The 23039-nt window shown below is 46.3% G+C and overlaps 2 protein-coding genes and 1 pseudogene across 2 annotated transcripts; 2 read left to right on the top strand and 1 right to left on the bottom strand.

Annotated features, from left to right (window-relative positions):
• The first annotated feature begins 1794 nt into the window (after nt 1-1794).
• On the top strand, nt 1795-2348 carry LOC119306093 (14 kDa proline-rich protein DC2.15-like). Its single transcript, XM_037582427.1, has one exon. The coding sequence runs from the start codon at nt 1825-1827 to the stop codon at nt 2272-2274; it is 450 nt and encodes a 149-aa protein (XP_037438324.1). The 5' UTR covers nt 1795-1824; the 3' UTR covers nt 2275-2348.
• A 311-nt stretch (nt 2349-2659) lies between these two features.
• Nucleotides 2660-8525, bottom strand: LOC119338728 (NADH dehydrogenase [ubiquinone] 1 beta subcomplex subunit 8, mitochondrial-like). Its single transcript, XM_037610984.1, has 4 exons — nt 8266-8525; nt 8073-8159; nt 7846-7941; nt 2660-2959 (listed from the first exon to the last, which is right to left on the bottom strand). Exons 1-4 carry the CDS (start codon nt 8401-8403, stop codon nt 2903-2905), a joined length of 378 nt encoding a protein of 125 aa, XP_037466881.1. The 5' UTR covers nt 8404-8525; the 3' UTR covers nt 2660-2902.
• Nucleotides 8526-9305: 780 nt separating this feature from the next.
• Nucleotides 9306-20192, top strand: LOC119350440 (annotated as a pseudogene).
• The last annotated feature ends 2847 nt before the right edge of the window (nt 20193-23039 follow it).

Genomic DNA, 23039 nt, shown 5'->3' with positions numbered 1-23039 from the left:
CAATCTTTACCTCCGGACCATTCCGGAACTCCTCGTGACGTCCGGGATCTCATTCGGGACTACGAACAACATTCGGTAACCACGTATATCTATTCCCTATAACCCTAGCGTCATCGAACCTTAAGTGTGTAGACCCTACGGGTTCGGGAACCATGCAGACATGACCGAGACGTTCTCCGGTCAATAACCAACAGCGGGATATGGATACCCATGTTGGCTCCCACATGTTCCACGATGATCTCATCGGATGAACCACGATGTCAAGGACTCAATCAATCCCGTATACAATTCCCTTTGTCTAGCGGTATTGTACTTGCCCGAGATTCGATCGTCGGTATGCCGATACCTTGTTCAATCTCGTTACCGGCAAGTCTCTTTACTCGTTCCGTAACACATCATCCCGTGATCAACCCCTTGATCACATTGTGCATATTATGATGATGTCCTACCGAGTGGGCCCAGAGATACCTCTCCGTCAACCGGAGTGACAAATCCCAGTCTCGATTCGTGCCAACCCAACAGACACTTTCGGAGATACCTGTAGTGCACCTTTATAGCCACCCAGTTACGTTGTGACGTTTGGTACACCCAAAGAATTCCTACGGTATCCGGGAGTTGCACAATCTCATGGTCTAAGGAAATGATACTTGACATTAGAAAAGCTCTAGCATACGAACTACACGATCTTTGTGCTAGGCTTAGGATTGGGTCTTGTCCATTACATCATTTTCCTAATGACGTGATCCCGTTATCAACGACATCCAATGTCCATGGTCAGGAAACCGTAACCATCTATTGATCAACGAGGTAGTCAACTAGAGGCTTATTAGGGACATGGTGTTGTCTATGTACCCACACATATATCTGAGTTTCCTATCAATACAATTATAGGATGAATAATAAACGATTATTATGAACAAGGAAATATAATAATAATAACCAATTTATTATTGCCTCTAGGGCATATTTCAACAACTGCAACTAGAGGGTGAGGGGGCCAGCTGCATGTCCATCACTAGAGTTGCAACTACATGTGTCGCAACCTACCATCAACAACAAGTGGTACAACATGAATGCAACTGGTGCGAGTATGATTTTTATTTTTATTTGTTATTTTTCATTTTATTAACAATACAAAATATATTTTTAAATGTAAGAAGAAATTATATCAAAAAATGAAGAAAGCAGGGAAATGGACCGGAAGTTGTAAAATTGATTTGCCAAACAATAAAGAAAGAAAAAACGGGCTGATTTTACTAGCCCATGAGCGACGGACTTTGATGAGGGCTTACAGCAAGAAAGAAAAAGCAACTACCGATCCAGCCCAACATGGAGAAGTCGCGAACTAGCGAAAGTAGAGGCAAACATCGTCACGGCCACATGCATGACACGTCAGCTGACTGAGACTTCGCCAAGTCTCAGTCGACCGAGACCTAGACAAACCCTTTTCCTTTCTCTTTTCCTTTTTTTTTGGGTGAGACAGCAAACTGAGCCATGCGAAAACATCTCAAAAAAAAAAAAACTTTGATCAACAGCTCTATCAAAGTGACCACGCGGCAGGCAGCGCCTGAATCAATGCGTCACAGACAAGAAGAACCACAATGAATTAACAGTCCCTACATGTTGTACCGAAGTTACAGTAACGATTGCACGTTGCTCCAGTAAGTGCCGCCGCGATAAAGCCGATCGGACACCTGACTCAAGTAAATTTGCAACTTTCGAACCGACGGCTCCCCTACAAATACCACCACATGCACGGCAGCTACGGCACGCACCCGTACTCATTCTCTCGTCGATCTCTTTACCCTTTTCCATAGCATAGTCATGGCGGCGACGGGCAAAACCAGCAGCACGGTGGTTGCGCTGTCCACCCTGGCTCTAGCGGCGAGCCTCCTCCTCCTCGCCGTCTCCACAGAGGCGGCCTGCCCCAGCAAAAACAAACCAACGCCAAGCGCATCGACGGCGACGAGCGGGAGCGGCGGAGGTAAGTGCTCGGTGGACGCACTGAAGCTGGGGCTGTGCGCGGACGTGCTCGGCCTAGGCGACGGGCTGACGAACCTGATGGCGGGCTCCTGGTCGACGGCGTCGTCGGGGAAGAAGCCGTGCTGCGAGCTCATCGACGGCCTCGCCGACCTGGACGCCGCCGTCTGTCTCTGCACCGCCATCAAGGCCAACGTGCTGGGCGTCGTCGACGTCGGCCTGCCCCTCCAGCTCGGCCTCCTCGTCAACCACTGCGGCAAGAAGCTCCCGGCTGGCTTCCAGTGCCCTAACTGATCAACCGAGTCCGTACGCACGCACGAAGGAATGGCACGTTGTTAATTTGCTTGCTAGTAGTGGTACGTGCTGAGCGCGAATTTTAATTAAGTTTGTCTGTCTACTGGTCCGTTAATGTTAAGTCTACTATCTGGTGTCGTGTGGTGACGTAATGACATGTTCGGTGCTTGCTGCGCTATACCTTCAGTTCCAACTTTGCTAAATGGTTATTCCCTGTGAACGCCGTGCTTTCCGAAACGAATTAGAATGGGATATGGACGTTGCTGACCAAGCAGACATTATACTACATGCAGCTTTACTAGTATCGTAGTTCTGCAATTGTCAGTAAAACAAGTACCCGCAAAGTGCATGCCTGGTATAAAAAAGAATGATTGAGAGGAAAAACTTTGTTTGAAAACATTTGCAAAGAGTACCATCGTCAATTGATCTGAAATCAACAAGATACCCGATATTGTTTATTACATGGATCAATGCAAAGATATGCGCAAACTGGGATCGATTATCTCGATTCAGCAAACTACAAGACCAATGTTTATGACATGACAAACGACAACAAACACCATCCCGATGAAAGGAGGTGTGCTGAGTTCAGTTCCTCGCAACACTTGAAAAGGTGGGGGGAAATATTTTATGATCTATCACCAAGTTCCGCTCTCAAATTGTCGAACGGGTAGACTTTTGGTGTCTGCAAGAGAAAGTATGATGAGTTTAGTTAGCTTGTTCAGCAAAATAAACTAAAAACAGGCATCCTTCTTTACCAATTTACAATAAATCCTCTATTCTTAAATAGCTACAACCTAGTACTCCCTCCGTTCCTAAATATAAGTCTTTGTAGAGATTGCACTATGAACCACATACGGATGTATATAGATGCATTTTGAGTGTAGATTCACCCATTTTGCTCCGTATGTAGTCCATAGCGAAATCTCTACAAAGACTTACATTTAGGAACGGAGGAAGTACTACCTAATTTTCCTCTCCATGCAACAATGCCACATCAGCTAGTCATGCATGTAGTCACAAGTTACTTTTTTCATTAATCTCTTAATGCAAAGCATACCACCTCATGCATGACATTTTTCCAAGGAATTAAGTCATGTAAGACATTTTGTATTCGCTTTTTGCATTAACTTTAGTATTCTACAACTTAGCCATATATTTTTTAACAAGGTTCCCACAGCAACGCGTGGGGCATTGTCTAGTTTAGATAGTTTTCAGGTCTGCAATCACAAACCAGATTAAGTTTTTAAGTCAAGTTGGCATCTGTAGTATCTATCAGATTAAGTTTAAACAGACGATTAGTTTTAGGGCCTTGTTCGTTTCCAGCATTCTGAAAAAGTAGGATTGGGATGATATGCCATATTAAGGAATTTCATCTAGGACAAAAGGCATAAGCTTAACAGATACTCCCTCCGTCCCAAAATATAAGATCATTTTAGCTTTACTGACTATTGTAACCTTCAGGAGAGTACCAAACTTTTGTTTCCACACGTGTATAGCACATAAGATAACAAGCATACATGATAAAATCCTACGTGCTTCGAAGGATATAACAGATTATGCAACATAAGGTATTGGTATTAGTATCCAGCGATGCTAATACCAATACCTTCTGACGTGGGTATAAACTTTGCATATCAAGGAGGCATTACAGCTCAGGGATTGAAAGGATTTGACACAGGCCATGCTTACTAACATGGCTATCCAATTGTTCAAGTCAATAGAGTAACATACAGCATGACAGTGAAGTTCACAGTTATCAGAATAAATCGATCATCTAGACTCAATAATCACCAGTATATATCCAATAACAGATTCCAGGCATCAAATTTTGGGGAAGTACAAGGTTGTGTCGGGACGAAATCATAATAAGGAACTCAACACAAATATCTAAGGCCCGACATACATATAAGGTTTAAGGGTGTACCAAAATACTAAGAGCAACTCTAGCAGACCCCGCAAAAGTCGCAAACCCGCAAAATTCCGGCAAGTATACGGGCTCGGCCCAATTTTCTGGCCAGAACAAAGCCCGTATACTTGCCCGGCCCGTAAATTTTTTTTACTGTAGCCCACACCCCCCTCCCCCCAAGCAGTATATCTATGGGTTCGCGGTGCATTTGCGGGACGAAACCCTATCCCCCCCGCCGCCGCGTCTCTCCGCAATTCCCCACTCCCCTCCTCACATTTCTCGCCGTCGGTGAGCCCTTTCCGCCTCCAGCCGCCATGTGGGGCCGCATGTGGAGCTCCGGCCGCGGCTCCGGGAGCAGCTCCGGCGGGGGCGGCGACCCCGAGCGCGAGCAGCGTGTCCGCTCAGACGGCGCGAGGAAGCGCGGGCGAAGGAAGTGGACAAACAGGGGCCTCTCGCCGCCGCCGAGCTTCCTCGTCCACGAGATGGACGAATACGACCGTCGGCACAGGCGTACGCCCTCCTCCGCCGCCTCCGCCGCAAGATCCTCCCACGCCGCGAGATCTTCCTCTTCCGGCGCGAACCTTCTCCCTGTGAAGAGGGAGTGGTCGGAGGAGCCGAAGGAGACCGAGGTCGTCGCCGTCAAGCAAGAGCCCGAGGAGATCGTGCGCCGCGGCGTCGTCGGGCCCGAGGACATCGTCGCCGATGTCGACGCGGTCGCGGCCGCCAGTGCCGAACGCAGCTTGCGCGAGGAGGAGGAGCGTCGGCGCCACCATGAGGAGCTCGAAGACCTCGTGTTCCAGCAGGCGGTCGCGGCGAACCTTGCCGCCAAGGAGAAGGACGACAAGTTGCGGCGCATCCGCAAGGAGCAGAAGGAGAAGTACATCGACCTCGGCAGCTCCGACGAGGAGGATTGAGCTCCTCCACCGCGTCGTCCATGACAGCGAGCTCGCCGCCGTGAGATCCCCATGCCTCTAGTACTAGTAATGAATGTAGTATGTAGTATGAACTAGTGTTTGTAACGAATTAGTGTTTGATCATGTAGTATATGTAGTACGTGATGAACTACTACGGTTGCAATTTCTCCCGCAAAACTTTTTTTTCAAATTATGCAGTTCCATATACGGTTTCCTGCACACGTTTTCGACCAGCAAACGAGATCTTCGTCGAACTGCAAACGCGTTTTGCGGGTCAGGATTTTGCGAGGTCTGCTAGAGATGCTCTAACTGCTCTCTAAGGAAGTAAATATCTAAACTATTGAATGCACCCAAAAACTCCGCCTATGTCTTCTAGGCATAGCCGGTCCCAAGCCCGGGTAAACGAGGAGGGTTGTGATAGGCTTGGCGAGCCAACGTAAAAACTAGCCAGTCCCATAGGTATGAAACCCATTTGAGCGAGTGTAGTACTAGGATGGGTGACCTCCTGGGAAGTCCTCGTGAAAGGGTTTCATATCTAAGGGTTGTGATAGGCTTGGCGAGCCAACGTAAAAAGTAGCCAGTCTTTTGGGTATGAAACCCATTTGGGCGAGAGTAGTACTAGGATGGGTGACCTCCTGGGAAGTCCTCGTGAAAGGGTTTCATATCTAGCCTACCCCAACTTGTTTGGGATAAAAGGCTTTAAAAAAAATTGAATGCACCCAAAACAATTTCTAGGCCCAATAAAACACCTGATGAAGAATCTGAGGCCTACTTAACCCCCTATACCAGGATTGGTGATGACATGGCAGGGTTTGCACCACAAAACGACACTCAAGCACACCGGGCGCTCTTTGTAGCTTCCTTGCATCCAGAATAGGCACAGCTCACTTTGATTAGCCCAAGGACACGATATGCTAACCATTGTTTATAAGGCGGACGCTTAGGCGGCAAGGCGCCCTGGCAGTGTCTTGCAATTATGCCCACTTTGGGCGCTTAAGCGTCAAGGCGGTTGGTGCTCGCCTTAACACCTTATAAACAATGATGCTCACAGCTAGGATGTATTTACAGCTCGCCGTAGTAAATTCGAACATCTAGCTTTGGAGCTAGCTAACCAGCCGCTAGCGGACAGCTACTAGGCGTTGTTGCAGTGCTGCTCTGCCACAGTGATCTGACAGAACAAGCACATGTGCATGACAGTGTTGTTGGCCAGTCAGCCTCTGCACGTGTCAGAGTGCGAGCTCCCAGTGATCAATTTCAGGTGCCTGACAAAGAATGGCGGGGCCGCGGAGGAGATAGCGTCCTGAGCGGCTGCGATCACCGGGCACCTGCAATCCCGCATACTGGGGTTCTTTCTTCCAGAAGGTCAAGAAGGGTATCATATAGGAGCTCCTGGAAATGATGTGGTGAGAAAATATGCGCCACTTCCGTCTGCCGTTCAAGGCCAAGGACACGACCAGCCTGCTTGATGGATCCTATCACTAGGACACCGTGACTGCCACGTCTCCAAGGTAGCTAGTACTTGGATGCCCCGCGATATCTCTAGCAACCACTGGAACCTTAATTCCTACCCCTCCGCCGCGTCACTGCACTCTGTTTCCTTGAAAATTTTCCGCTTAAATCAACCAAATGGAGGAAAGGAGTTGTGGCTGATGATGGCGTGACATGTGACATGCCTACGTGTCAAACCAAGATTATGAAACCCCTGTTTGGGAAACACTGAGTCTAGTTAGGGGGTTAAGTGGATCTCAAATTAATCAGCGAGTTACTGAATGAGCCCAAAAATTGTTTAAGTGGGTACATGAGCACAGCCAATAGTTTGAGATTGTAATGTACTAATGTGGACGTTTTCCTAAAGTGAGATCATCCATGAGAAATTTAAGCCAGCAGTGCCAGTTGAATGAAGGCAGTAAAACAACTTGCTAAGCAATGAGGTGGCAGATATTTACATTTGTTATCCAGAGAGTTAGATGATTAATTGCAGTTCATTTGATAAGAAAAGAATACCCACAACGAATACCCCCATAGATACATAAGAAATCAAGGAAGCTCTCTATATTTTATTTGTTTCAAGGAACAAGGGAGAACATATTTTGCACAAACTGAGGTCAATTAACTTGGTTGCAATTCAATTAATCAATTTCTAGTTGCAGTCTTTAATTCTCTCAGAATATAAACTTCTAACAAGAAACAATTTAGATCATGCACTAGACAGCTAGAACACAAATCACAACCAATAAACCACAAGGAAAATATGTTGATGATCATACAGTACAAGAATCCTCCCATCTACGAGCCTAGATGCAACAACAACAAAACGCCAAAATGTACTCTATTTGCAGTTAATTCCATTGACAGGGTTTGCACCATCTTTCAGGTCTAGTTTAGGTAAATTGTGCAAATTTACATCAATTCATAACAATTGCAACTCTAGCCTAAAATTAACAATTGGAACGCTCTCACAATAACCCAACAGTCGTACCATCTTAGCAACAACATTTTTTGTACAGTTGCATAAGGCAAGTCTCCGCTAAATCTTTTACTACCTCTGTTTATAAATATAAGACGTTTTGGCAGTTTAAATTGAACTGCCAAAATGTCTTATATTTAGGAACAGAGGTGTACTTTTTTGCAGGAAAGTCTCCTTTAAATCATAGCCCAAACAGATAAACACTACAAGGATGGTCTCTAAACAAACAATGGGGGTTGTAAAATCACAAGGCAGTAGAAGCAGTGGCACTGGAAACTCACATATGGCATCTTGGAGGCCTTGTCATTCACAACGGCGGCCAGGCCGAGAGCGGCGAAGAAGCTCAGACCTCCACACAGCCACGCCAGAGCCTCGTACTGTCCAACCAAAACACATCAAAATCAAACCGATATAGACGCATTTGATGCGGTGCAACGAACCAAATTGCAGTGGATGCGGTCTTGTGTATTGCAGCAGTAGGGAGGGGGAGGGGGTCGGATCAGCATACCTTGCCGATGTGCGGCGCCAGGCGGTCGACGCAGGGCTCAGGGAAGGGTGTGCCATTGTCCCACACCAGCTCGTCGTTCACAGGCAGCTGCGACGCAAAAATCCCCAATCCGAAATGGAACAGATCAGAGATGGAGATCACACAAACAAATAGAGAGCGGGGGAGGCGTGGGGAGGGGCGTCTCCTAGCTTACGGGCTTGTCGGGGACGATGTGCCTGCCGGCGGGGAGGCCCATGCCGGCGCGGTTGCGGAGGGCGGAGGCCACGGCGCGCGCGGCTGCGCCGTGGCCGCCCATGATGCGGGATCCCATCGCAGTCAGCCTCCCGGCCATCTCCACCGATTTCTCTCTCACACACTCACTCAATCTCAGATCTGCGCCTGCGGGTGTGCTCGTCGTCGTCGGCGGCGGAGACACAAGCAACTCGGCGAGCGTGGGCTTGGTTTGGGTGTAGGGTTGTGGTCCAGACAAACGAGTTGTGTTCGGCTTAATGGGCTGTGTGGGCTTAATGAGAACAAATGAGTTCACCGACCTACGAGCTGAATAGCACAGATGAGCACCTCCCGCTCCTCCCGCTCCTCCCCGCACGTGCTTTGAGCCAGCCCATGTGCAGGGCGGGACACCCCTGTTTTTTCATATGTTTTTCCTTTCGGTATTTGTTTTTACATCTTCAAAATAATTCGGGATTTCAAAAAAGTTCTAAATTTCAAAAAAATTGTGAATTCAAGAAATCATGTAATACACGTCAAATCAAACATATTAATTATTTTAGAAAATGTTTGGGAAATCATAAAATATTCGTGGATCCGAAAAATATTCATAATTTGAAAAATGTTCGCATATTCCAAAAATGTTCACAATTTTGAAAAGAATATTCTGGCAATCAGAAAATGTTCATGATTTCAAAAAACATGTTTGAGTATTCAAAAAATGTTTATGAATTTGAAAAAAATGTCTGCAAATTCAAAAGCAATCATGAATTTTTTAAACGTTCACATCATTCAAAAAATGTTTGCGAATTTGAAACTTTGTTCCCAATTTTTTTCCCAAATTTGAAAATGTCAAACCAAAAAGTGTTCGTAAATTTACAAAATTGTTCCCAAATTTCAACAAGTGAGGTCCTCCATCTGCGAGGCGACGACGCTCCTGAGGTCTCCGACGATGGATACCCCAGCTCCAGCCCTAGCCGCAGCCGCCGCCCCCGGCAAAGACTGAGGAGACGCGGCGGGGGGAGCATGCCGGCCTGTGTCGTGGGCGGTTGCGGACTGGAGTCGGGGTCGGGAGAAGCCACCGGGTGCGGCCTTGTTTGCATTAGCGGAAGGACCGGAGTAGACCTATATCCGATTTCAGGAAAGACGGAGGGCCTTCTTGCAAAGCTGCACGCCTGTGGCACGGACGGACGGACACCCAATTCGGGCGACGTGGGCCGGTCCCCCGGCGCCGAAAGCCCCCGATAAGAGATGTCTCGATTATACACACCCTCGGCTCATCCAGACGCCAACACCAACCGAGAGCCGGGGGCGCACGGCGGCCACTGATTCGAGCAAGCAGGAGGCGGCGGCGAAGGAGGCAGATCCTCTGGGGCGGAGTAGCGCGTCAAGGTGCTGCCCAAGCCCAAGGTCGACATGGAGCACTTCCCCCCGAAGAGGAATCTGGTTGTCACGTCAATCACCTAAACCCTAAACCCTGGAGTATTACAAAAATAAATGGGATTTGGGGCTAGGAATTAGGGGATCTGGGGTTGCAAGTTACCTGTGACTTGCAGGCCTAGAAGGGGCTCATGGAGGCTCGCCGGCCGGCGGTGGAGGCGCCGCCGGAGCCGGGCAGTGGAGGAACCCCAGTGGCCGGCGGAGGCGGCAAGGGCGTCTGGCCCTGAATGGAGCCGAGGGGAGGTGGTGGCGGCAGGGGCTCTGCATTGGGCGTTAGCAGTTCGGGCGCGATGGGGTGTATCGCATGTGAAGATGAAAGCAGGAAGAAGAAATAGAGAAAGGAGATCCAGGTCTGGATGGACTGTTGGATCAGTGTCTAATGGTTATAGGCGTTGGTTAAGAGAAAAACTATTTTTCAATCAACTGACACCGAGACACTTCCTTTGCGTTTCGATAATTGGTATCCCCAAGTAGGGAGCGTTGGTCCTTATCTGATTAGCTCGCGGACAGCTTCACTTTCGATTGGTGCTCGCATCGCTGGGATTTTTGGTAAAAAAAAATGGGGGATGTTGGTTCCGTTCTTCTGCTAGTGATGCTCAAATGCGCATCTCACTGCTTATATGAGTATGTTATTGACACTTGGTTTGACTATTAGTTTGTTCTCATGCAAAAAGGAAACTGGAATGCTCTACCCCGTGGTATTAGAGAATTCGTGACTGATGAAATTTTTGTAAGCCCGTGTGCGTTCTGCTGGTCAACCTTTTTCCAAGTCTGGTGCTAGCAATTGCTATGTCAGTCGAGGAGCATGCCAGATTAGCACTAGGTTTATGGTAGTATTGGAAGATGATGAGCCAGCAACATGTTTCTGGCATGCTGACTCAGAACATATTCATTATTGCACAACAGGTGCCATGTTCTATTTGCAGGGTTTTTTTCTTCTTTTTATGACAGCAGTTTCTTCCTATTGGAAGCAACCATTATGACTGTTTTCGGAAGTTGTCATTATGATTATAATTGTGATCTTGTATGATGGCCTTGCTATTTTTGATTAATGTGTGTTTTGACTAATGGTTTGTCACTCTGTTCAGGAGGATCTGTGGTGGTCTGCTTTTCCTGTTGGGACTGAGGTTTTGTTCCCATCCCCTTTTTTCGTATTGTGTATGTTAGTCGTGCGCACTTGGACATATTATATAGCTTAAGCTGTACGCATTTCCTTGCCTTGAAAAACTTATAGAACTTGGCTTGTCATCTGCAGTGGGAAAACATTGATATGATAAAGGAATTCAATTGGAACTTCGAAAATTTAGAGGTATGATAGTCAAACTTAATCTTGTAAGATCTACCCCCTTTTTGAATGTTTAATTTCAGCATACAGTGATATGTGGTTGTTGTTGATGAGCAGAAAACACTAGAGGAAGGGGGGAAACTATATGGGAAGACGGTTTACTTGTTTGGAAGCACCGAGCGTAAGTAACTAAGTATACTTGGCACTAAGCTGTTTCTAAAGTTGATTTTGCTACCGTTGATCCTTGATACATGTTTTATAATTTTGATAATATTTCAGTAATCTGTTTCTAAAGTTAATTTTGCTACCGTTGATCCTTGATACATGTTTTATAATGTTGGTAATGTTTCGTAATCTGTAGAAAAGTAGGGTTATCTGGCCATAAATTTACTGATGTTTGTTTTAAGTGCTATTAGTCTGGTTTAGTGAGATTCAACAATTGTATTTGTGTATCACTTTATATATTCTATGTAAAGTGGATTTAGTCTCTGCCATCTTCTTATTTCCATTCTAGTTTTACACCTGTTGAATATTATTCCATACAAGTCAAATTGGCTCCTCTTGGCGTGCAGCACAACAATTGAATGTTAATGGTGAATTGAAGATTGTAGTTGTTCCTGTTGTACTTGCTGTAAGCTCTTATCCACTCTCTTGGCCCAGCATCTATAACACCATTATATTTACATTTTGTATTTCAAAGCAAAACATATTAGTAGGAAAAAAATGTACAGCGGAGAATGGTCTTGCAGTTGTACATATTGAGCTGAACCTTTAGCTCATGTCTACATCAGATAAACAAATCAGCAGTTCTGTTTATACCTTTTGCATTACTTAAAAACATACCATCTTTAGTATGTTATTGTTTACGTTTTTATGTAGAATTATTAATTGCACAAGATGAAAATTTATGTATCAGCTTTTAAGTTTAGGAAGTTGCTACAAGCTTTTGAAAATAAAAGGAGTAAGAAACTTAATTTATTTTGTCAGTTGATGTTACCAAGAGAATTTTCTTGGTAGGAGCATTTATTTCCTTCTATTGCTGTTGTTCTGTTATGATTATGTTTTCTCTCTCTAAGATTTCCTGTTAACTTGTGAAAAATTATTTGGCTGGTGACCTTGTTTTGCTCTTCACTGATGTTTTTTACCCTAACATGCAGTATCAAATATTTTGTCATATTTGTTAATTTGATCAAATACTTGTTTAAGGCCTATGATCTGGATGGTCTATCTTGTTTAGCAGTTGACATGTTCAATTTTGCAGGTTGACTGTCCTTTTCCTCCATCAGATAAGATTGCCATAAATTTTGTTCGAACGGGAAAAGAAGAAATAGTACCAATGGAAGAGATGAAGATGTCATGGGTGCCTTATATTCCTCTTCAGGACCGGTACTGTTGCGTTACTTATATCGAGCAATATTTGTTGCCTTTTCTTTTCATTGTTTATATCCCTGCTTTTTTCCTCTACTTTGTAACTTATTTTGCTCACCTTGCTATTGCTTTGCCTACAGGTTTGGCAGGATTGGAAGTTTGAAAACAAAAATCTTCACTCTCTGTTGCACCCAGCGGAGGTGAGTTTTATGAATTTATGCTTTCAGAATTTCATGCTTTAGGTACATATTTATTTCTGTTGCCAGGCATTTTCATTCTCATTGAATGATGTGCTATATTTCCATTACCACTAGTTACGATTATTAAATCTCAGATTTATACATTTACAGGTCTGTGCTGAACCGTATGAATACTGAGAGCGCCAACCAGTTCTACTACTACACGCCCTGTAAGCTGAATTGGATTTATTTTTTTAGGCCTGTATTATGCTTCTCTAGTAATATCTATTCTTTTTACCCTTTTTGCTTTATGATCCTTTGAATACCCCTTACCATTAGAGAGGTTACACTGCTGTACCTATCTTTGGCACGTGTCATGCCAAGATCATGTAAACCAAACCATCCAAAAGTGTGCATGATTCTGCAGAACTGCAGCCACTGTTAGTTGAATGGTTGCAATGCAATTCTTCGTCTTGGAATGGTGCCCTTTTCCCTAATCAAATTGTTAGAAGTGTCAGTTGAAGAAACATGCCTGCGAACACATGCAATGGCTTTTAAACTTGTTTTTTTGTTGACTGGTATTCCGTTTTAAAAAATCATAATGGCATCATATTTAGTAACACCAGTTGAATTATGTCCTGGTTGCTTTCTAGTAGTAATTTGATGGCACATAATATCCTGTCATAAGCAAATCTCTCTTTTATTCTCCTTTTTCTTCTGAGGGGTGTTAGATGTGTATAGTCCCTTTTCGGTATATCCCCGTTGTATAAGGGGTTTTCTGCACTTTGACACACATGTATATGTAATGGCCTTTGGCCCTCAGGAAATGATAGTTGCTCATTATCCAACATGGTATCAGATGTTAGGTTCCCCTCACTCCCGCATGCTGCAACTCCGTGCTAGCTCTCCTCCCGCTCCACCCACTGCCAGATCCGGCTCTCCTCGCCGCGGATCCATCCGTCCCGGCTCTCCTCGCCGCGGATCCGGGCGCCCCGGTCCTCCTCGCTGGCTCCGCTGCCCTACCGGGCCGCCCCTTGCCTCTTCTCTGCTCCGCTTGGCGGCTACGCCCGGGGCGCCTGCTGCTGCTCCCGCTACGGAAGCAGCTGCTTCCCTACGCGCAGGGCGCGAGCGTGAGCGGCCGCTGGCTGATTTGAGCCGCTGGTCCGGCTTCCCTCGCCTGCCCGCGGACGGGCCATGCATCTCGGACCCGCTGTACTCTGCCTCGCGAGGTTTGCGTCGCTCCCGACCCCCCCGCTCGTTGACTTCCTCCTCGTGAGCGGTTCGGGCCTCCCCCGTCCAGATTCCGTTCGGGCCTCCTGAGTTCAAAAAAAAAGAAGAAGAAAGAAGAGAGAGAATCAGCATGTCTTCGTCTGGCTATGTGGCTGTTCCTCGGTGCTCGGTAATCTTCGATGGCACGAATTATGCTGAGTTTGTGGGATTCATGCGTATCCATATGCGCGGGCTCCTCCTGTGGGGTGTTCTCTCTGTCGAGGTACCCTGTCCGCCCTGCCCTGTTGCTCCGGTGGCTCCTGTTCCACTGGTACCACCGGTACTTGCTCCGGATGCTTCTCAGGATGATCGGGATGCAGCCAAGGCCCTTGATGATGCTGCAGTTGATGCCTATGATCAGCAGGTATCCGCTTATTCTGATGCCCTTTCAATCTACCGGGATGATCTGTCTGCTTACACTCAGTGGTGCAATGATGATGCTCGAGCTGCTGCGGTTCTCACTGCCAGTGTCCTCCCTCAGTTTGCTTCGGAGTTCATGGCCCTTGGCACTGTTGCAGCGATGTGGTCCTATCTTTGTCAGCGCTATCAGCCCTCTGGCGATGCTTTATACCTCTCTGTGGTGCGTCAGGAGCATGCTCTTCAGCAAGGTGATTCCTCTGTTGATGAGTTCTATTCCCAGTGCTCTGCCATCTGGCGTCAGCTGGACTCTCTTCGGACAGTCGTTTGTGGAACTTGCCGTTGCTGTCAGACTACACGGTCCGATTTGGAGTTTCAGCGGGTTCACGAGTTCTTATCTCGTCTCCGCTCTGAGTTTGAGCCCAGGCGTGCTCACTTGCTTGCTCGTGGTCGTGTCCCTATCTCGGAGGTGCTTCTGGGTTGCTTCTGGTTCCGTCAGTATTGGTTGCCCGGGCTCCTGTGTCGTCTGCTCGCCTCACTGCTCCGCCGCTCCTGCCTACTCCTCCAAGGGGGGGGGGGTGAGTCGTCCTTCTTATGCTGAGAAGGGCACGTCGCGCCGTGACACCGTCTGTGGTTACTGCTCCCGGCAAGGTCACCCAGAGTCTGATTGTCGCCAAAAGAAGCGAGACCAGAGGCGCTCCTCCTCCAGCGGGCCTCCTGTGTCTTCCTCGACTCCGTTACTCACTGACCAGGACATTGTTCGCGTCAAGCGTCTCCTTGCTTCCTCAGGCTCCTCATCGACTGGCTCTGCTGCTGCTGTGACCGCATCCGCCTCCTCACCATCACAGGCATCTACACAGTCAGGTACATCTTCGTGGGTTTTGGATTCTGGAGCCTCTTTTCATATGTCTTCTGATTCTTCCGTGTTGTCTTCTCTCCGACCTCTTGATTCGCCTGTCAATGTTCTTACTGCCGATGGCACATCTCTTCCTGTTGCTAGTTGTGGTATTCTTTCCACTCCATCTTTTTTTGTTCCGAGTGTTTCACATGTTCCTCGCCTTACCATGAATCTTTTTTCCGCTGCCCAACTTACCGATTCTGGTTGTCGTGTCATTCTTGATACCGACTCTTGCTCCATTCAGGATCGTCGCACCAAGGTTTTGGTTGGTGCTGGCCCCCGGCGCCGTGAGTCAGAGGGCCTTTGGGAGGTTGACTGGCTTTGTGTTCCTTCCGCTGCCACCACTAATGCCAGCTCTCATGCTCTTGCCGCCTCTTCGTCTGCGTCCTTCCAGCAGTGGCATCATCGCCTTGGTCACATCTGTGGCTCCCGCTTGTCTTCCTTAGTTCGTCAGGGCCTCTTAGGGTCTGTATCTGGAGATGTCTCCTTACATTGTAATGGCTGCGGACTTGGCAAACAGACTCAGTTACCTTATCCTACTAGTGAGTCTGTATCTCAGCGTCCTTTTGACTTAGTTCATTCTGATGTCTGGGGTCCTGCTCCCTTTGATTCGAAAGGTGGTCATCGCTACTATGTTTTGTTTATTGATGATTTCTCTCGCTACACTTGGCTCTACTTTATGAAATCTCGTAGCGAGGTTCTCCCTATATACAAACGTTTTGCTGCCATGGTTCACACCCAGTTTGCCACGCCCATTCGTACTTTTTGTGCTGACTCCGCTGGAGAGTATATCTCTCAGCTGTTGCGTGGTTTTTTCGCGGAACAGGGTACTCTTGCCCAGTTCTCCTGTCCGGGTGCTCATGCTCAGAATGGTGTTGCCGAGCGAAAGCATCGTCATTTGCTTGAGACGGCTCGTGCGCTGATGATTGCTGCTTCCCTTCCACCCCATTTTTGGGCTGAGGCTGTTTCCGCATCCACCTATCTCATCAACATTCAGCCATCGACTGCTCTGCAGGGTGGCATTCCTATGTAGTGTCTCACCGGTCGCTCTCCTGACTACTCAGCTTTTCGTATGTTTGGATGCGTCTGCTATGTTCTTCTTGCCCCCCGCGAACGCACCAAACTGACTGCTCAGTCGGTCGAGTGTGTTTTCCTTGGCTACAGTGATGAGCACAAGGGCTATCGGTGTTGGGATCCAGTGGGTCGTCGCTTGCGCATCTTGCGTGATGTGACTTTTGATGAGTCTCGCTCTTACTACCCACGTTCTTCTTCCTCGAGCTTCTCTGTGGACGACCTTTCTTTCCTTCTTCTTCCCGATACACCCTGCTATGTGCCTCATGTGTCACCTCCTCCTACGGCACCTCTCCTTCCTTCTCATTCACCTCCGACCCCGTCTTCTCCCTCCTCCTCCTCCACCTCTCCCCCATCCTCTCCAGTCCGTCGCCCTCTCTCACCGTTTCCTCTCCACTATACTCGACGTTCCCGTACTGAGGATATTGCCTCTGACGAGCCTTCCACCTCGGGTGCACCTCCTCCCACACCCCCTCCGGTTCATAACCTCCGTGCTCGGCCTCGCCCTCCGCCTGATCGCTACTCCCCTGATCGGTACGGTCTCTCTGTCTTGCCTAAGCCCACTTCCTATCGCACTGCCATGACTCAGCCTGAATGGCAGCTTGCGATGGCCGAGGAGCTTGCTGCCCTTGAGCGCTCTGGCACATGGGATCTCGTTCCCCTCCCTTCCAGTGTCCGTCCCATCACCTGCAAGTGGGTCTACAAGCTTAAGACTCGCTCCGATGGTTCTCTTGAGCGCTACAAAGCTCGTCTTGTGGCCCGTGGTTTTCAGCAGGAGCAGGGGCGCGATTATGATGAGACTTTCGCTCCTGTGGCTCACATGACCACTGTCCGCACTCTTCTTGCTGTGGCTTCTGTTCGTCAGTGGTCTATCTCTCAACTTGATGTTCAGAACGCTTTTCTCAATGGCGAGTTGCGTGAGGAGGTTTATATGCAGCCACCACAGGGGTACTATGCTCCTGATGGTATGGTCTGTAGACTTCGCCGCTCTCTATATGGTCTCAAACAGGCCCCTCGCGCCTGGTTTGAGCGCTTCGCATCTGTGGTGACCGCGGCTGGTTTCTTGCCCAGTGACCATGATCCCGCGCTGTTTATTCACACGTCTCCTCGTGGTCGGACTCTTCTCCTTCTCTATGTTGATGACATGATCATCACTGGTGACGACACTGATTACATTGCCTTTGTTAAGGCCCGCCTTCACGAGCAGTTCCTTATGACTGATCTTGGTCCTCTTCGCTATTTTCTTGGGATTGAGATCTCCTCCACCTCTGATGGCTTCTACATCTCTCAAGAGAAATACATTCAGGATCTTCTTGCTCGAGCTGCTCTCAGTGATGACCGCACTGTTGTGACTCCTATGGAGCTCAACGTTCAGCTTCGTGCCTCTGATGGTGACCCTCTTCCTAATCCCACTCGCTATCGTCACCTCGTCGGTAGCCTTGTCTATCTTGCTGTTACACGTCCTGACATCTCCTATTCCGTTCACATCCTGAGTCAGTTTGTTTCAGCCCCCACCTCTGTCCACTATAGTCACCTCCTCTGTGTTCTACGATATCTTCGTGGCACGATCTCTCAGCGCCTTTTCTTTCCTCGCTCCAGTTCTCTTGAGCTCCAGGCTTACTCTGATGCTACCTGGGCTAGTGATCCCTCTGATCGACGCTCGCTGTCTGCTTACTGTGTCTTTCTTGGTGGCTCTCTGATTGCCTGGAAGACAAAGAAACAGACTGCAGTTTCTCGCTCGAGTACAGAGGCTGAGTTGCGAGCCATGGCTATGTTGACGGCTGAGGTGATCTGGTTGCGATGGTTACTTGAGGATTTTGGTGTCATGGCTACTACCTCGACTCCTTTACTGTCAGACAGCACTGGTGCTATCAGTATTGCACGTGACCCGGTGACGCATGAGCTCACCAAGCACATCGGTGTGGATGCCCACTTTGTGCGTGCTGCTGTGCAGGATCAGACTCTCGCCCTTCACTATGTGCCCTCGGAGTTACAGTTGGCTGACTTCTTCACGAAGGCACAGACTCGAGCGCAGCATACCTTTTTCCTCTCCAAACTCAGTGTTGTTGATCCACCATGAGTTTGAGGGGGGGTGTTAGATGTGTATAGTCCCTTTTCGGTATATCCCTGTTGTATAAGGGGTTTTCTGCACTTTGACACACATGTATATGTAATGGCCTTTGGCCCTCAGGGAATGATAGTTGCTCATTATCCAACAAGGGGTACATTTCTTCTTTTCATTTTTTGCACTTTAGTGCATATTTGCTTGGCCTTTAGTGCTTTTCACACCTTGACGGTTAGCATCTCTAGAGCGTGCAGATTTTCAGGTCATGCTATTTTCAGAAGTACTCAATAGGCAGCGAGGTGGTGCCTAGTACTTATTACTGTCTAGCAACGCAGAAACCTAGGCAGCAGGTAATGCTATGTGGCAGGGTTGCGCCTAGTGCCTAAGAACTGCCAGGATGGAATTGTCAATCACATTCTAAGACATCATAAGCACGAAAAGATTGCTAAGTACTCAAAATGACCCAACACTCACTGAATCCTGTTTGACACAGTCCACTCTCAGATACGCGCCCATATCCTAGAGCTGTTCTACTAGTTGATAACTCGATTTAAATTTATATGGCATTAGTTGTTTTAATGATATCATTCTCTGTAGGGTAATCTCATCGGCATATGAACCTTGTTTAATATCTTGCAGACATGCCACTAAATCCTCCTGAAGATGAAGATGGCATGGTTGTCCGCGTCATATATCCTCTAGAACCCCTGGTAAGCTTCCTTTAAGCGTATTATAGCTGTGATCTAGTCTGCTTTAGTCTGCGACGTGATCATCAGTCGATGACATCATGTTTTTTGTCCGGTACTGGTGACATGCTGCCATTGCTGTTGCTACATAAGGCAATCTCGTGCTGTGGGGACCTCTCCTCATCTTCCATTGCTGGTATCTGATCATGCGCATTGCTTCCGTTTTGTCTTAAATGCTGTCTCCTGTTTTGTAGTATGTTGGATGCTTGACCTAAGTTGTTCCTGTCACAATTTGATGGTGCAAAACGCAAGTGGATGGGTGGGTTGTTTGAGGTTTCCTTCTGTTGATAATAAAACAACAATATAATCTTCTTAGCCTGCTTTCCACTTTGCAGTTATTGTATTTCTATTTCAAATACTATTCGCAGAAGTGCACTCGTGCATCCTAATTAAGTCTCCAGGTCTGGTTTCAAGTAGCTGTAAACATCCATGTTGAATCATATCATGTTGCAATGCAGGTTTTAGCTCATAAGCTAGTCGAAGATGAGGGGTTGCCAGAGGATGAGAGGGAAAAAATTGAGGTCACTAAACTCTTCTTGATCAATTATACACTCTAAAGTTAGCATTATTTTACAGCAGTAACCCCCTTCCTAATTTTGCTGCCACGTTTCTTTGACAGGAATTTCTAAAGGAGAAGGTTAAACAAGGGAAAATAGAACTGGAACAGGTCCATTTAACTGAAATATTTAATTATTTTCCAAGAGATTTGACGCTTTACAGTATCCAATATTCCCCAAAACTTGTGCAGGCTGAAGAAGCCAGGAAGAAAGCTATTGAAGATATGGACCCTAAGCAAAGAGAGGCATTTGAAAACATGAAACTTTACAAATTCTATCCTGTGAAAACCCCGGATACACCTGATGTTAACAATATGAAGGTATGAAGTTGTTCTCGAGTGCCCATTACTTGAATGTATCTGAACCTGCAACACTAGATTTAACTTGGTATTTACTATTGTCTGCAGTCGAGGCACATCAACAGATATTATGGCCGCGCACATTATCTGATGTAATGGTGTTCCTGATCTCACATGTTTGCTAAACTGTGATTGATTAATCTATCCAACTTGAAGAGTTCTTGTTATGGAAGCTGGGTAGATCGGTTTGGTGACATAAGAGTGTAGTCTCGTGTAGTCGTGTTGGTCCATTAGATACAATGTTGCGTCTGAACTCAGTTGTAATGGAGCTACTGTCACTTGTATGGACAACCCTGAGCATCTTCTGTGTTTAATACCCTGAGCATGGATTATTGTGTAGTACGTCAGGGATTGGATTCAAAAAGACCAGGATAGGATGCTCTTCAATTCCATCTCCGAGACTAACCTAAAGTGTTAGGAAACATGCCAACTTTTGCACACTGCACACAGCCCACAACTGAACATATCATCACCATTGACTTGGATCCCAAAGTTCCTAACCCACCACAGCCCGCCCACAGGGCAAGTGCGCGTGCGCCCGAAGCCATCCCTTTTCTACAAGTGACTGAAAACTCCACCGCAGGCGGACGAGTGACTGAGAAGGCAGCGGGCGCACACCCCCCACCCTTCTGGGCCGGCCCATGTATGGCCAGCACGCCGCCAGATTTTTTCGTCTTTTTCTTTTTTAATAATTCAGGATATCAATAGCTTCTAAATTTTACTAAAAGTTGCTAATCTTGAAAAAAACAATCATGATCTTGAAAAAAAATCATTATTTCAAAAAGATGCTTGTGAATTCAAAAAATGTTCATGAATTTGCAAAAAAAAAGTTCACCAATTTTAAAAAATGTTCACGAATTTAAAAAATGGTCATGATTTCAAAAAATGTTCATGCATTCGCGAAATGTTCACGAATTTGCAAAAAATGTTCACGAAATAAAAAAATGTTCATGATTTCAAAAAAAAAGCTCATGCATTCGCTAAATGTTCACGAATTTGCAAAAAATGTTCACGATTACAAAAAAAGTTATCTTGAATTTAAGATAATGTTCATGGTTTGGAAAAAAGTTCGTGAATTCAAAAAATGTTCACGAATTTGTTAAAAAATGGTCATGATTCCAAAGGAATGAACAATTTTTGAATTTGATGAACATATTTTGAACATCGATGAATAAATTTGGCATTTGATAATTTTTTCTTAATTTGAAGAACAAAATTTGTGTTAGAGAAAAAAATTATGAACAAAATTTGCATTCGATGAACATTTTTTTGAAAAAATGATGAGCAAATTTGTAATTCACTGAAGAAATTTTGAATGTGATGAACATTTTTTGAATCTGGTGAACAAAAAATTCAATGAAAAAAATGAAAACGATGAACATTTTTTAGTTTGATGAACAACTTTTGAATTTTTATGAACATTTTTTAAATCTAATGAACATTTTTTGGCTTGTTGAACATTTTTTTGCATGGTTGAACACTTTTTGAATTTGATGAACAAAAAAAGTTGTTAACGAATTCAAAATAAAAAAAATGCCAAAACTAGTCAAAAAGTGAAGAAGAAGAAATTAGAAAAAAAGGGAAAGAAAAAAAGGGAAAAGAAAAACGAAAGCAAAAATTGGAGAGAACAGAAAAATGAAAAAAAAACAGTATAGAAAAATAAAAAATGGCAAAACCGGAGGAACGGAAGCGAACTGGGCCGGCCCGATAATGAAAGAAAAGACGCAGGGGGTTATGTGCTACAGTGCTACGCGACGACCTACGTGCCATATAGGAACCGCGCTCCCTACTCCTCACTCGGTTCCTCCCCCACGACCTCTAGGGACGAGGCTGACAGGCCGCCCACTGGCGGCTCGTGCCTTGTTCTTCCGACTGAACTTTTCGACACTAAAAATTCTGCTCAAGTAGAGTAGAACCTGCGACCAGCTATCTGAGGAAGTACGCGCTGACCGCTACATTGAAGAGGATTCCATGCCAACCACGGTCCCTCTAACTTTATCTATAATAGACTGGCTTTTGGTGCTTAAATGGGTTGCATCCAGTGCCCATTCAGTACATCTTAACTTTAAAAAATTGTTAAAAGTCTGCAAATCATAATCGTTATAATAAAACTTAGATTCAAATATTTGTGTGTTCTTAATAATTACCTCATGATATACAAATATCTGTGTGTTACCACATGATATAAAAATATTCGTGTGCATGTATTTAGAAAAAATCAGGCACCATGTCATCCTGTGGGTTATAAATATTTGTGGTACATAAATAATAACCTCATGGTACACAAATATTTGTGTGGACACACAATAAATATATAGAGGTATGTAATAAAATAACTTACTAAAAAAATATAAACTTCCTGGTTAATCACACGGTTGCTCTTGGCCGCCACCGCCGCCTGTCGGCGGCCAGGTACTGGTGAGCCCTGACGAGCTCCTCCCTGAATCGGGCTAGGTCCAGTCGGACGTTCTACTGGTCCAGGTACACCTTCTTGGTCACGTCCCATCCGCGTTGCGCGATGGCGACGGGTCCGTCAACACGGGGTCGCCGGTGGGGTACTCGCGGAGAGCGAGCTCTCCTCCAGGAGGATCATGTAGCCGATGTACCGAAGGCCTAGCTGTGTCACGGGCTCGTCGTAGTAGGCGCCGGCGACCCAGTCCGTGCCGATTGGCACCACCTGGATGAAAACCTTCCCCGGGCGCATGAAGAGGAAGCGCATCACGGCAGCCGTCCACCCCCACCATGGCGTCGCTGGCGTTGAGCTCCTGACATACATTTCACAACTCGGTGGTGTACTATTCCTCTATAACGTGTACCGGAACTCACGGGCCTTGTAAATTGCCCAGGAGCCCCAAAATTGTGGGCAATAGCTCATGAAAACGGCCAGAAAACTTGAAAACGACAATTTTTTTGGTACGCCTCTCAAACGTGTACCGGGACTCACGGGCCTTGTAAAGCGTTCAAGAACCCCAAAACAGCGGGCAATAGCTCATGAAAACGGCTAGGTAACGCGAAAACGATGAGTTTTTAGTGAGTCATCTCGAATGTGTATCGGCACTCACGGGCATTGTAAATCGCCGCGGAAGCCCAAAACTTTTGGCAATGGCTCATGAAAACGTCCATAAAACATGAAAACGACAAGTTTTTGGTACATCTCTCAAACATG

This window comes from Triticum dicoccoides, chromosome 1B (genome assembly GCF_002162155.2).
Source record: "Triticum dicoccoides isolate Atlit2015 ecotype Zavitan chromosome 1B, WEW_v2.0, whole genome shotgun sequence".
NCBI classification, from domain to species: domain Eukaryota; kingdom Viridiplantae; phylum Streptophyta; class Magnoliopsida; order Poales; family Poaceae; genus Triticum; species Triticum dicoccoides.
Note: the sequence above shows the minus strand (reverse complement) of the source record. Positions and strands in the feature narration are given on the sequence as shown.